This window comes from Equus przewalskii, chromosome 3 (assembly GCF_037783145.1).
Source record: "Equus przewalskii isolate Varuska chromosome 3, EquPr2, whole genome shotgun sequence".
Lineage (NCBI taxonomy): Eukaryota > Metazoa > Chordata > Mammalia > Perissodactyla > Equidae > Equus > Equus przewalskii.
The window spans coordinates 87,714,064-87,729,623 of NC_091833.1; the positions used below are offsets into that span (position 1 = coordinate 87,714,064).

Here is a 15,560-nt window from a genome sequence, read left to right on the forward strand (position 1 = left end):
ATAATACCCTCAAGGTCCATCTATGTTGTTGTGAATGGGACGATTTTATCTTTTTTATGGCTGAGTAGTATTCCATTATGTGTGTGTGTGTGTGTGTGTGTGTGTATGTATACACATACAGCACTATTTTTAATTTTTTGAGAAATCTCCATACTGTTTTCCATAGTGGCTGCACCAGTTTGCGTTCCCACTGGCAGTGTATGAGGGTTCCCTTCTCTCCATATCCTCTCCAACATTTGTTGGTCTTTGTCCTGATGGGTGTAAAGTGATATCTCATTGTAGTTTTGATTTGTATTTCCTTAATAATTAGTGATACTGAACATCTTTTTATGTGCCTGTTGGCCATCTGTATATCTTTGAAAAAATCATATATCATATGAATGTATATCATATCCTCTGCCCATTTTTTGATTGGGTTGTTGGATTTTTTGTTGTTGAGTTGTATGAGTTCTTTATGTATTTTGGAGATTAACCCTTTGTTGGATATATGATTAATGTAATGGTTTTTAGTATATTCGTGGAGTTGTGTGACTATCACCATAATCAATTTTAGAACATTTTCTTTAGGAGTCACTCCTCATTTCTCCCCAAGCCCACCAGTCCTGGACCACCAGAGTGATTTTTTTTCGTTGTGGTGGTAAGATATATATATATATATATATAACATAAATTTTGCTATTTTAACCATTTTTAAGTGTATAATTCAGTGGCATTAATTACATTCACAGTGTTGAGCAACTATTACCATTATCTATTTCCAAAACTTTTTTATAACCCCAGTCAGAAACTCTCTGCTCATTAAGCGATAACTCCTCATTTTCCTCTCCCCAGCAACCACCATTCTACTTTCTGTCTTTATGAATTTGCTTATTCTAGATATTTCATATAAGTGGAATCATACAATATTTGTCCTTTTGTGTCTGATATTTCGCTTAGCTTATGTTTTCAAGGTTCATCTATGTATCAGAACTTCATTCCTTTTTATGGCTAGATAGTATTCTATCGTATGTATATACCACATTTTGTTTATCCATTCATCAGTTGACGGACACATGGGTTTCCACCTTTTGGTTATTGTAAACAATGCTGTTATGAATGTTTGGGATACTAATATCTGTTTGAGTCCCTGTTTTCAAATCTTTAGGGTATATACCTAGGGGTGGAATTGCTGGGTCATTGATAATTCTATGGTTAACTTTTTGAGGAACCATCAAACTGTTTTCCAGAGAGGCTACACCGTTTTACATTCCCACCAGCAATATAGGAGGGTTCTAATTTCTCCACATCACTTATTTCCCTTTTTTTGATTATAGTCATTCTAATAGGTGTGACGTAATATTGTGGTTTTGATTTGTATTTCCCTAATGATTAATGACATTGAGCATTTTTCATATGCATATGGCCATTTGTAGGTCTTTGGAAAAATGTCTATTCAAGTTTTTGTCCATTTTTAAATTGAGTTTTTGTTATTGAGTTAGAGGGGTTCTTTGTATATTCTGGATATTAAACCCTTATCAGACATATAATTTGCAAATGTTTTCTCTTATTCTGTGGGTTGTCTTTTCAGTCTTTTGGTCCATTTGTCTTTTATAGCATTTACAAGTTTGTATTTATAATTTTAAAAATATTTAGATTAATATCTGTCTCCACCATTAGACTGTGAACACTGTTAGCGTAAGAACATATCAGTTTCTGCTCACTTTTATATTTCTAATGCCTAGCATAGGTGCTAAATATTTTTTGAATGAATGAACTAAGTTCCTTTAATTTAATTTATGATTTGTTCCATTGATCTGTCTGTTCCATCTTAAATATCAATAGTACTTTATCTTGGTCTCTCACTTGTTACTCTCATTTTTCAAAATCTTCCTAGCTATTTTCTGGCTATTGTCATGTTAATTCCTCCTCTGCCCTCATAAACCTTGGTATCATTTTAGATAACTCATTTTTTTTCTTTCGGAAGGCTTTCTTGGTAAAATAAAGGCTACAAAATTGTCTTAGTCAGCTTGGACTGCTGTAGCAAAATAACGTAGACTGGGTGGCTTAAACAACAAACATTTATTTTTCACAGTTCTGGAGTCTGGGGGTCCATGATCAAGGTGCTGCCAGATTCAGTGTCTGGTGAGGGCCCTCTTCTTGGTTTGTAGACAGACACCTCCTTGAGGTATCTTCACACGGTGGCCTTCTTGATGTATCTTCAGATGGTGGGGAGAGAGAGATCATCTCTCTCAGGCCTCTTCTTTAAGGATACTAATCCCATTCACAAGAGCTCCACTCTCATGACCTAATTACCTCCCAAAGGCCCTGTCTCCAAATACCATCACACTGGGGATTAAGGCTTTAACATATGAATTTTAGGGGGGGGACACAAACATTCAGTCCATAGCAGTACTAGAGCTAACAAAGTTAAAGAATTCAGTCAATAAGCAGAGTAGGGCTCTAGCATCATCAGCTTCACAGGTGGGGCCAGTATGGAGCTTCTGAAGACATTCGCATTTGTAGGAAATCAGTTTGATGGAAGAATGGGTAGCCAATCATTTGTATAGATTCATAATTTATATGATAAATTCATAATCATATGATTAGTCATAAATTCATAGTATAGGTCATTAATAAATATCAACTATACTTAGTTTAAGAGAACTATTATAAATCTATACAATAGATGAATTTTTCATAGCTCAGGAGAAAGAATAACTGAATAGTTGTCTTATAATATTTTTTCCTTCCTCCTAGATTTAAACAGTCAAGTTAAATCAAGCTGGGTAATCATGGCAGAAGGTGGATTCGATCCCTGTGAATGTGTTTGCTCTCATGAACATGCGATGAGAAGGCTGATCAATCTGGTGAGATGAACAGGACGTCCTATTCAGGACTGAACTGTACCCCTTCTCTCCTGTTTTTGTGAGGATGTTGGTTGTTGGAAGATTTTCATATGATGGTCACTGAAAATTATTTTATAATGGAAATTCCAGTGGTTAGTCATAAGGGTTAAAATGCTTGCCAACAATCCTTTTATTGGAGATAAAAAGAGATTGCTGTCTTTAATTGTGGTAAATGTGTGTTAGTGAAATTCACCATCTTGGGTGGGTAACACACATTTGTGTACAGCCTTTCCTGTTCTAAATTAATGCATATAGTCTTCACTATATGGAGCTTGTTTACCAAAAAAACTGCTATGAAGTCACAGTTTCTGTTATGATATGGTTCTAATCCTACTCTAACAAATGATGTAACAATAGAAATCTCTATATAAAGCATTTCCAAATCCAAATCAATTACTGGACAGAAGCAGGCAGGTTTCTGAACAACAGGCTTTGTATAGTCTCATTGAGTTGATGGTAGTAAGATTTGAATTCTAGGGTTTATAAGACTTTCCTAGTCCAAAAGCTTAAATACATGGCTGTCTCTGTATTATACTTTATACTTTCTATGTACAAAAGGAGAAATTTGACCATTGTTGACAATAAAGTATATTATTATTATGTTATACATTATAACAACATTTTGTTGTTTTAGAATACTCTTATACAGGGGTATATTATCATAGGCCACTTAATAAAGGCAGGTACAAACATTTGCTCAAATATTTGAGTTGTTGATAGTTAATAAGCAGATTTTGTACAGACTCAGTATCTGCATTTAGTGATCTGAAGTGTGTTTCTTGTTGAATGATACTCCTTTTAGAATCAGTATATACTAGGACTTAATGATCCTTAAGAATGCCATAGAGGGAAAGCAATAAACTAAGAACTTATAAATTAAATCAGACTCTTGTGGATATAGAAATATAATGTCATCTCTGATAACTTGATGTAAAAATAGATGAGTCTGAGGAGAGAGTATTTAAAAAATATTTTCTCCTGTTTATGAAGTTAAAGAGCTGATAGTTTTTATGTCTAAATTCAATCAAACATAAGGCAAAAATTTTTTCAAATTACTGTGATATTAGGAACAAAAAATAGACTTATAATTTAACTGTGGTAAGTTTTCTTAGGAGACGAATTTTTAATAAGGTCTACATACTAGTTCTTTTTATTTCTTAGAATGGTATTTTTTGTTTTTAACATAGTAGCATCGTGCTTTTTTCTATTAGTTCTGCTCCTTTTGAGAGATGGCTAAAACTAAGTCCTACTTTTTCTGATCCCCTGTACATTTCTATTCTCTTTAGTAGATTGTCTGTAAAAGCTAATGTTTAGCTTTAAAAAAAAAAAAATGGGTACATTAATTCATGCTTGATGGGACATTGTTTATAGCAATCCTGGTTTGAAGTACTTTGTAATTATGTTAAAGTAGATTTTAGATTTTACACATCCTTTAAAAATCCACAATTTTGAGTCTATCCTGGATATTTTCACACAATATAAATATTAGTGATGGGTGATCTGCTCGTGTATAACATGCTGATAGCAGTATTGAAGATTCCAGAAGGGAGGAGAGACTCATTAAGGAAACTTGCTGATTAGGTTTGATGGACATTTGTTTGAATCGAATTGTGCTTTATAATTTTCATTTCATGCCTATTTCTTCTTTTATTTAAATTCAGAATCAACTGGCATTTTGGGGCCATATCTACTTTCTTGATATTTAAGTACTTTTTAAACATTTTTTCTGAAGAAGTATCTTTGGAAATAGAATCTCTAAATTCAGAAATTCAAATATTTATGTATAATACTGTTTACTGTAACATTATAGTAGTGAAAGGCTATAAACAACCTAATTGCTTACCAGTAGGGCAGTGGTTATATCATGGCACATTCATGTGATGGAATCTTTATTACAGATGCTTAAAATAATTCTGTCTTTGAAGAGTATTTAATAACACAAGGGGAATGTATGTATTATATAAAGTGAAAAAAGCAGGGTATAAAAATAACATTTAATGTATGGTCTTGCTTTATGTACACACACACATAGATCATAGATATGTGTGTGTAGGTAAAAAGACTAGAAGAGAATATACCAAAATGTTAACAGTAGTTGTCTCTGGGTTGTAGAGTATGGGGTGAAACTTCTCTTTTATAGTTTCCTGTATTTTCTGTGATAATATATTTTATAATCAGAAAAAGATTATTTAACAAAAACTGTAAATTTTTTTATTTAAATGTCACCAGTAGTCTTTTATAATATACTAGGCTTTTCTACCTCTTATGCATTTATTATCTTCTACTCTTATACTTCAGAGGACCTTTTTTCTTAGTACCTATTGTCTTATTACTCTGTGAAAGTCTAACTCCCCAGCCGATATCTTAAAAGCAATTTATCTGAGGGTATAATTTTTCTGTATTAGTTGTAACTACCAGAATTTAGATGTCTGTGTGCTCAGGAAACTCTTAGATGTAATAATATTGTGTTATAGTATGATGACAGAGCAGAGATTTATTCTCATTTTTCTAAAAATGGACATTTAATTCATCCTTGTAATAGAGTAGCATCTTAGTAATTTCAAGTACTAATTTGGAATTTTTGTTATTTTTGACCTCATGTAATAAAATTGGGTTTTCTTGTGGGTTGGAGTATTATCAATTCCTGAGGATTTGAAGTGCTAATAGCAAGTAAAAACCTGGTGCAACTTGAGGGTTTTAATGATTATTTATGATTAACACAGTTGTATGCTGGGCTGCAGTTTAGTTTTGCCTATTCCCTGGAAATAGATGGGCTTTGCAAAGGGATATATTCAACTTAGGAGAAGTTAAGATTTTACCATTAGTTCCTTTCCATTTTAATAAAGTTCTGTTCATTCACAACTTAAAACTACTTGTTTTTCTGATTCAGTCATGATATCAGTTAAGGTTCTTCATTATAAGTAATAGAAGTTCTGGCTGATTTCATCAGGAAAGGACATATTAAAAGGATATTATGTGGCTCACATTAGAGAACCTGGCATAGAAAATGAATAGGACCAAAGGGAGGTTAAGTGCCAAAATGAGAGGCAAAGTCATGCCGCCAAGCTAGTCCTGCTAACATGCTGCTGCTCCTGAATTCCAGACTTGTATCTATCCAGCTGTCAATGCAACATCTCCACTTGGATAGACATCTTACACTTGATGGTGTGTAACCAAACTTCTTTTCTTGCCCCCAAGCTTATACTTCTCTGTCTTCTCTATTCACTCCATCATTCTGGTTGCTCAGGCAATAACTTTTGGGTCCTCTTTTCCTCTGTTCTTTCAACCCCATAGCTAATACAGAAACAAGTCCTTTGGCTCAGCCTTAAAAATTTATCCAGGATCCAGCCATTTTTCACACCTCCAGTGCAACATCCTGATCTAATCTATCATCATCTCTTGCCCGGATTATTGAAATTAGCCTCCTTATGAGTCTCCTTGCTTCTGCCCTCTTGCTGTGCCCTACTCTCTTCAAGTTTAGTCTAACTACAGTAGCTGAAGTGATCCATTTCTGATAAGTCAGATAATGTTCCTCCTTGCCTCAAAATCCTACAGTAACTCCCCATGACACTGAGTGAAAAAAACTAAATTTACATGGCCTTACATGACCTGTGCCTCTCCACCCCACGCTTCCCCTTTCGCTTTGTTCTAACAATTCTAGCTGCCTTGCTGTTCTTGGAAAATACAGGTCGCATATGAAAGATCAAGAGTCTAAAGACTTTTAGACTTTTCAACAGCAAAACTGGAAGACATCAGCACAATGACTTTAAATTCTGAAGGGAAATTATTACCAATCCAGCATTCTATATCCAACCAAATTATCAAGTAGGAGAGGGTCTTCAAAAATTTTATCTCATGTGCTCTTTCTTAGATAGTTACTAGAGGATGAACTCTTATTCACCAAAATGAAGGCGTAAATCAAGAAAGAAAATTAAGATTTGTAGTGTAGAAAGCAGGAGAGAGGCAAAAGTAACTTCCAGGATACTGATAAAGGAACCTCCCAGGGTGATAGCTGTGCACTAGGACCGTAGGACAACAGGTTTAGTTGGGAGGGCATCACACAGCTCTAGAAGAGACTTTGTCAGAAGATGAATCAGTAGAATACTTGGTGAGTCTAGACAGCTTGTGATCTAGATAACTGAGAAAAGTTGTCAAAAGTTACAGAAAACCAGGTAAATGGGAGAAAAAAGACTTTTACTAACTTTAAGGAAACACAGAAAATAGTACTGAAAAGAAAAAGTAATTATAGTTTACTACATGGCTCAACTGTGAAGAGCATGTACATAGTCATAATAATGTTAAAATTGACTATTGAGGGGCTGGCCCTGTGGCCGAGTGGTTAAGTTCGCGCGCTCTGCTGCAGGCGGCCCAGTGTTTCGTTGGTTCGAATCCTGGGCGCGGACATGGCACTGCTCATCAAACCACGCTGAGGCAGCGTCCCACATGCCACAACTAGAAGGACCCACAACGAAGAATATACAACTATGTACCGGGGGGCTTTGGGGAGAAAAAGGAAAAATAAAATCTTAAAAAAAAAACTGACTATTGAACTAAATGAATTTATGGTATAACTGTTACTAGGAGATGGGAAGAGTGTGTATGTGCGGTGGGGTCAGGAAAAGAAAGAGAACCAGGTCTTCATATTCTATACTGGTGAATCAATGGATAATGCTTAAAACTGAAAAGTCAAGAAGTAGCAATAATACATGTTTATATATAAATACATGGAGGTAAATACTAAAATTATCAGCTAAATGTTGAAAGTAGTTGCCTCTGTGGAGGGGAAAATAGGTAGGAAGGGGTGAGGAACTTCTTTTTTTTGAACAAACTTGTAGAACTGTTTAACTCTAAACTGTGTACATGAATAACTCATAAAAATTAAAACAACATAACAAAAAGTAAAAACCTAAGTTAGCGAGTACAAAGAGGAAGTGTGAGTCCGTTGGATAGCTGGATATATTGTGCATCTTTTCCATCTGTGGAATATAAGGTACTGGCTGAGGCCTTTGCTACCAGACTAAAACCAGGATTACTGCTTTCTAAGAAAAATGAAAGCTATTCATGGGGAGGGCTTCTAGTTGGGTGTTAAGGACCAAGAGAGAAGCTGAGGTAACCGCAGACCTTTAGAGTGGATGTAAAATAGGAAGGAAAAGGAAGAATGCCTGGTCCAGGAATGAAATGTACCATAAGCCTTAGAATGAAGCCTTCCCTACTTGAGCATTAAGAGGTTCTCTAGCCTGCCTGCATGCTTCCTTGATAAGGGAAGCTGTTTGTATATCTTCGCTGCTCACCAACCTAGTCTTTCACTAATAAATATGAACAGAAAAACAAGCAAAGCAATGGAAGAAAATAAGTGGACCATGATATGGTCGGGCACAGCTACATTAGAAGACAAGATGTAATAGTTATGAGTGTTATGGCTGTAAATGCAGACTCATGCAAGTATGTTATACTGGTCTTAAATAGCACCAGCAACATGATTTTCTGAAATGGTGAACAATTCTTGGTAAAGTTATAAACAAAACTAAGTATAATTTTCCCTTGATTTAAGTGCTAATGTCCAGTTAAATTCCTTGATAATTCAGTGTCAAGTCAAACCATCCAAAGAATACTTTGTGTTTTTCTTTGAAATGAACTTCGATTATAGGCTCAGGTTTTTCACTTATATGAATGTGTGACGGGGCATTTGAAAGTCATGTGGGATGCAAGCCAATAACAATCACCAAAGATCTGCCTCTCAGATAGCCAGGGTGCCCTAGTACTGACTCATTTGAGAACCTTTGAATGGGAGGAAAATCAGAGCTAAGAAAAAAAAAGGAACCAGAATGAACTTATGAAGGCAGGCAAGAAGAAAGAAGAGAAAGAGAGTTAATAGAAAGCATAAAGTAAAATGTTCTGTGTGAGTGGGTTATAGTCCCCTGTTAGAGGAGAGAGACTGGGGTTTTTAAATGCTGTTTACAAGAGAGACAGACACTGAAAACAAAGTATCATAGATAAGTGATAAAGGACTATGAAAAGCTGTCCCAAAATAATGTGATACTCTAGATCTCAGACAAAATATAATTCAAAGCCAAAACAATTAAATGGAACACGGGAATAATATTGACAAAAGATAGAATCCTTCAAAAAGATATGGACCTTTATGTCCTGAACAACAGAGAATGCAAAAACTATTTAGCAATACAAGAAGAAACATATTTTAGAAGTATGTGAGAAATGCTAATGAAAGCCACAGAGAAGTTTTTGCAGGTTAGAGTGTGTGTGGGTCAGTATGATATGTTTGTAAATGCGTGGAAGAGGTTCCAAGGGATCTACCTCAGACTCATAACAGTGTTACACTGAGGAGAGTTTGAAGGGAGTCTAGGCACTATTTTAAGCTCATAGAAAGCCTCAGATGGAGATTTTCCTTTTACATTCATCAGAATGTAAAAAAATATATAAAAATAGAAAAAGCTTGTATGTCTCTTAAGGCTTAATGGACAAAATCAGCAATTCAGACTCCTCTTTACTACTGCCTCATCACTGATTATGTAAGTTTTGACTGCTTAACTGCTAAGCTATACTAGTACAAAGAATATAAATCTGATTTTCATTCATTTTATTGTCTATCTGCAATATGGACTTTAAAGCAAATGACTATTTCTGTATTACTATAGGCGTGTTTTAAGTGATTCATTATAGACAGTGTTTAAGTTCAAAGTTGATAAGACTGCAGTACAAAGAATGCCCATTTTGGGGTGCTCATGACAAAGCTTTGCTTACTCTCTTGGCCTGTCTCCTTCCTATGATTTAATTACATTGTTGAGTTACACAGGGGTTAGCCAGTTCTTAAGGCAGTTGTATTTTGCCTGGTGCATGTGTGTTTCCATTTGTCTCAGGAATGTTCACAAAAATGGAGTCCCAAAATGTTCAGTGTTCAAAAAATACAGTTATCTCACATTACATACATTTTTCTGTCTTAGTCTAATACTATAATTAGAGTTTTCATGTTGTACTTGTTAAACACTGGCTAATAGACTCAAAGAGGTAGATAAAAATATACAGTGAGTCTCTCTCAAAGTCAGATCTCTTTTTCATGTTACATATAATACTGTGTTTTATTACTTGATTTAATATGGAAATATGCTCAGTGATAAATATGGAGTTTTAGTGATATGGTAGAATACTACTACATATGTAGAAAGATGCCAACATAAAACCGTAAGCTAATTATAAATTGTTCTTTTAAGTTGTCTAGTATTATTTTTGTGTGTGTGGGCCCCCCTCCAAGGGTAATATTCTTTAAAAAAAAAAAAGGTATTTCCTTATAACCACTATATCTAATTTTTTTTTAATCACTCATATTTCCTTATAGCCATAAAACAGCCTAGAGGGTCTTTCCATTCCCATTGGAGCCATTTGCAGAATTCTTCTGGTTTCACCCTCTTCTGCTCCTTGCCGCTTTCTTCTCCTCCTGTTCTCCTTGACTGGCTGTCTCTTGGTATATAGTTTCTCCTATTAATGATAGGAGTTCCAGAAAGAGAGAACAGCTAGATTTAGAAATGTGAACTTGGATTATGCTCTGTGTTTTTCCTCTTCTCTGTTGTAACCTAAGATTTGGAATGCAGATAATCCCCTTTTTGTTTGTTTGTTGAACTTTGTATTTCAGCTCTAATCTAAACAATGTTACTGGAACTTCTACATCTTTAATTTACTTACGTTTGTTTCTATATTAAAATACTGTAAGCATGTGTTCTGGGAAATCCTTGGTCAGATTCCTTTTTATAGGCCTGAAGGCCCTGTACATTATGACTAACATCTACTGAGTTAAGTCACGTTAAGACTGATGGCAAGAAAAATACGTGTGCCTGAAAAGTTTCTTGAGAGACCGCTCTACCCAGAAAATATATCTATTACTAGTATCTTTTCCTCTTTATTTATTTTAAAATTTTTCTAAAATATTTAATTATTAATATAAATAATATATGAATATGTTCTTTTGAAAAGATAAGCAATACATTAAAGGTAAGACTAAACTCCTCACTTCTGTCTGGCTTATTCCTGACTTGCCTACATGAATTTGGTGTGCATCTTCCCAGATCTTTCTAACAAATATATATTTAGATACTATGGTGTATATATATTTTTCCCCCAATTTACTAATAATATTTAGCATTTTCCTTATGCTGCAAAGACTTTTTAATCATATGATTAACTCTTGGGTTTTATTTTAGTCAATCAAAGAAAGTTTAGTGGACTTTCTTCTTTCAAATTTTAATACTTTTTATCAGTAACATACAGGCACTTGAAGGTGATCATCCTTCTGTAGTTAGTGGTCTAATTGATTTTACTAATTAGGAAGTGAGGTTGTGTTTTATTTAAAAGATAAAGTAACTATTGCCTGTCCTCATGGCGCAAAATTCAAGCAGTGCTAAGTGCAGAAAGGGAAGAGTAAAAGTCTCTCTCTGTTCCCCAACCTCTCATTGCCACTTTACTGAATATAAACTATTAACAGCTTTTTATCTTGTTCTAGTTATTATGGCTGCATAAGAAATTACCCCAAGACTTGGTGGCATAAACCAACCTTTTATTAAGCTGATAAACTGTGTGTCTGGAGCACAGAGGAGACGGCTTGTCTGCTGCTCAGTCTCGGTTCTTAGCTGGAAGCCTCAGAGGCTGGGTGCAGGAAGCATCTGGAGGCTCATTCCTCAGGGGCAGTTGATGCTGGTGGGTGGCTGAAACCCTACCCAGTACTGTCAGCCACAACACCTACATTTGGCCTTTTCGTGTGGCTGCTTGGCTTCCTGACAGTATGGTGGCTTGATTCCAAGGGTAAGCGTCCATCCCAAGAGAGGTTGGGGAGGGAGAGAATCAGGCAGCATACAACACTTCTGCTATACTTTTGGTTATAGCAGTCACAAGCCTGCTCAGGTTCAAGAAGGGGGGAAGTAAACTCCATCTCTCCTTTTTTTAAAAAATTGAGGTATAGGGGCTGGCCCTGTGGCCAAGTGGTTAAGTTTGGGCACTCTGCTTTGGCGGCCCAGGGTTTTGCCTGTTCGGATCCTGGGTGCGGACATGGCACCCCTCATCAGACCATGCTGAGGCAGCGTCCCACATAGCACAACCAGAGGCACTCACAACTAGAATATACAGCTATGTACTGGGGGGCCTTTGAGGAGAACAAGAAGGAAAAAAATAAAAAAAAAAAAGATTGTCAACAGTTGTTAGCTCAGGTGCCAATCTTTAAAAAACAAAAAAAATTGAGGTATAATTGACAAATAACATAGTAGTTTCAAGCGTACAACATAATTATTTGATACTTGTATATATTGTGAAATGAACACCACAATAAATTTAGTTAACATCTGCCACCATACATAGTTACAAAAGAAATTTTTTTTTTGTGATAAGGACTTTTAAGATCTACTCTCTTAGCAACTCTCATATATGCAATACAATGTTATTAACTGTAGTCACCTGCTATATATTACATCCCCATGACTAAATTATTTTATAACTGGAAGTTTGTATGTTTTGACCCCCTTCACCCATTTCGCCTCCCTCCTAGCCCCCACCTCTGGCAACCACCAATCTGTTCTCTGTACCTAGGAGCTTGGTTTGTTGTTGTTTTTGTTGTTTTAAATTCCACATATAAGTGAGATCACACAGTATTTGTCTTTCTCTGACTTATTTCACTTATCATAATACCTTCAGGGTCCATCCATGTTGTTGCAAATGACAAGATTTCATTCTTTTTTATGGCCGAACAGTATTGCATTGTATGTGTATACCAGATCTTCTTTATCCATTTATTCGTTGATGGATGCTTAGGTTATTTCTATATCTTGGCTGTTGAAAATAATGCTGCAATGAACATGAGGATGCATATATCTTTGCAAATTAGTGTTTTTGTTTTCTTCAGATAAATACCCAGAAGTGGAATTGCTGGATCATATGGTAGTTTTATTTTTAGTTTTTTGAGGAACCTCTATACTGTTGTCCGTAGTGGCTGCACAATGTACATTTTCACCAAGAGTGCACAAGGGTTCCCTTTTCTCCGTATCCTCACTGAAACTTATTTCTTGTCTTTTTGATGATAGCCATTCTAACAGGTGTGAGGTGATATCTCATGTGGTTTTGACTTGCATTTCCCTAATGATTAGTGATGTTGGACATCTTTTCATGTACCTGTTGTCCATCTGTGTCTTCTTTGGAAAAATGTCTATTCAGCTCCTCTGCCCATTTTTTAATTGGATTGTTTTTTCTTGCTATTGAGTTGTATTGAGTACTTTATATATTTTGATATTAACCCCTCATCAGATATATGATTTTCAAATATTTTCTCCCATTCTGTAGGTTGCCTTTTCATTTTTTTGATGGTTTCCTTTGCTGTGCAGAGCTTTTTAGTTTGATGTAGTCCCACTTGTTTTTTGTTGCCTTGCTTTTGAAGTCAGATCCAAAAACTCATCACCAAGGAGCTTACTGCCCATGTTTTCTTCTCAGAGTTTTATGGTTTTAGGTCTTACATTCAAGTCTTCTATCCATTTTGAGTTAATTTTGATTAATTAATTTTAATTTTAATTGACTTTATTTTTGAGTTAAGAGACTCCACCTCTTGATAGAGTTGGCAAGATTCTGGAAGAGCACATGTTACTGAAGATACTGCTGTGGCCGTTTTTAGAAAATACAGTCTGCCATATATATCTTTCTAGAAATTTGTTTTACATAGAAGGTATCATAGTATATGTACGTTTCTGCTACTTGTTTTTTTTCACTTCATATATCTTTTTATATTAGCAAATGTCTTAGTTCAGGTTTCTAAAACAATACTATAGCTTGAGTGGCTTATAATGCTATAGACTGAGTGGCTTACAGAAAAACAGAAATTTTTTTCCCACAGTTCTGGAGGCTGGAAGTCCAAGCTCAGGGTGGCAGCACGGTTAGGTTCTGGTGAGGGCCCTCTTCCCGGCTGCAGGTGGCCGTTTCCTCCTTGGATCCTCGCATAGTAGAGGAGGGCCAGAAAGCAAACTGGGCTCTCTTTTATGAGAGCAGTTATCCCACTTATGACCTAATCACCTCTGAAAGGCCCCACCTCTGACTGCCGTCACATTGGGGATTAGGATTTCGACATATGAATTTTGAGGGGACCCAAACATTCAGTCCAAAATAGCAAATCAAAGTCAGCCTCATTTTTAACAGTGTCTTATTATTGGAATTTTGTCTTTTCTTTTAATAACACAAGTATTATGTAAATATATAAGTTATGAACCTTTGAAATAATGTAGAAAAATAGAGCAGAATGTCAAAGTCCTCTTCCTGTTGTCACCCCTCCCCCATCTCACCTCATGACCACCATTGCTCACTTGGCCAGAGGTTGCATTAAGTTTGTGGACTTTCTAGTCACATATCTATGCATTTATATGCCTTTATATATAATCAAATAGACTGTACCATAAGGGTATAGCATATAAATTGTATGTCTCGTCAGTGGCCATAAATTGCGTGATGATTTTTAGTTCAACAAATTAAACTCAAATTCAGAAGGTATTTTGTAGGATTAGGGAAAGTATATATATATCATTTGGGCAAAGTAGCCCAACCTGTTAGCGTTAGGCATTTAAAAAAATAATTTCAGAATGTTCGGACTTGCTTTTAACCTAATTATTTGAAGGTTTTTTTTTTTTTAAGATTTGCACCTAACAACTGTTGCCAATCTTTTTTTTTCTGCTTTTTCTCCCCAAATCCCCCCAGTATGTAGTTGTACATTTTTTAGTTGTAGGTCCTTCTAGTTGTGGCATGTGGGACGCCACCTCAGCATGGCCTAATGAGTAGTGCCATGTCCGCACCCAGTACCCGAACTGGCAAAACCCTGGGCCACCAAAGTGGAGTGTGTGAACTTAACCACTCGGCCCTGGGGCCAGCCCCTGAAGTTTTGAGGCTTAAATGTGCATGGATTATTGTGGTCTTTCAAAGTTATTTTTGTTACTATTGTAGGAAAATAGGTAGAGATGCTACTTAGTCATTAAGAACTAAATGTGATCAGAAATATTAGGTGCTAGCTGGTCTCCCTGTTGAAACACTGGATGTGGTGTGATTATGCAGGAATACCAGAATTGAATGTACTTTGTAGTTTGTCATTTCTTTAAAATTCCCCTTCTGTAATTTGGCAGTGTGTAATGTGGCAACCTAAGCTGTGCATACCTTTATTCTCGCAACTCTTCTCCTTATCCTAAAGAGATTAAATGTGTAAGAATGTATTTATAGGAACATTCACCACAGCATTGTTTTCCATATACAAATTTGGAAATGATACAATTAAATGGAATGTTGTGCAGCATTAAAAATTGTGTAGAGCTGGGTTTTGGCATTAAAAGCTTTGCGACTACTTGTTGAGTGTGGCAAAAAGATAGCAAAACAACATGGAGAGTGTCCTGTTTTGTAAAATTATATGTATATATATATATTATTACAAAAATGCACATGTGGAACACATTAACCAAAGTGTTAATGAAATGGTTATCATTGGATGGTGGGAGTTTGTCCATTTTGTTCACTGCTCTATCCCTAACAACCTCTAGAACGTTACTGAGCAACATAAGAATGTAGGAAATGTTTTAGTTTTTTTCATGGGGCCTTACGTTTTTATTTTGCCTGTTAGGCTCTCCATTACATCTGTGGATCCATAATATAGGTTAT

The 15,560-nt window shown here is 35.7% G+C and overlaps 1 protein-coding gene across 2 annotated transcripts in view; it reads left to right on the forward strand.

Moving 5' to 3' along the window:
- SMIM14 (small integral membrane protein 14) overlaps window positions 1-15,560 on the forward strand; it is a 59,827-nt gene that overhangs the window by 23,384 nt on the left and 20,883 nt on the right. For both annotated transcript variants that reach the window (XR_011538803.1, XM_008532872.2), the window contains exon 2: window positions 2,737-2,846. Coding sequence is in view for 1 of the 2 variants with exons in the window: in XM_008532872.2 (XP_008531094.1) it covers window positions 2,772-2,846 (75 nt within the window). In the remaining variant the exon portion in view is untranslated. The remainder of the gene's footprint in view (window positions 1-2,736; window positions 2,847-15,560) is intronic.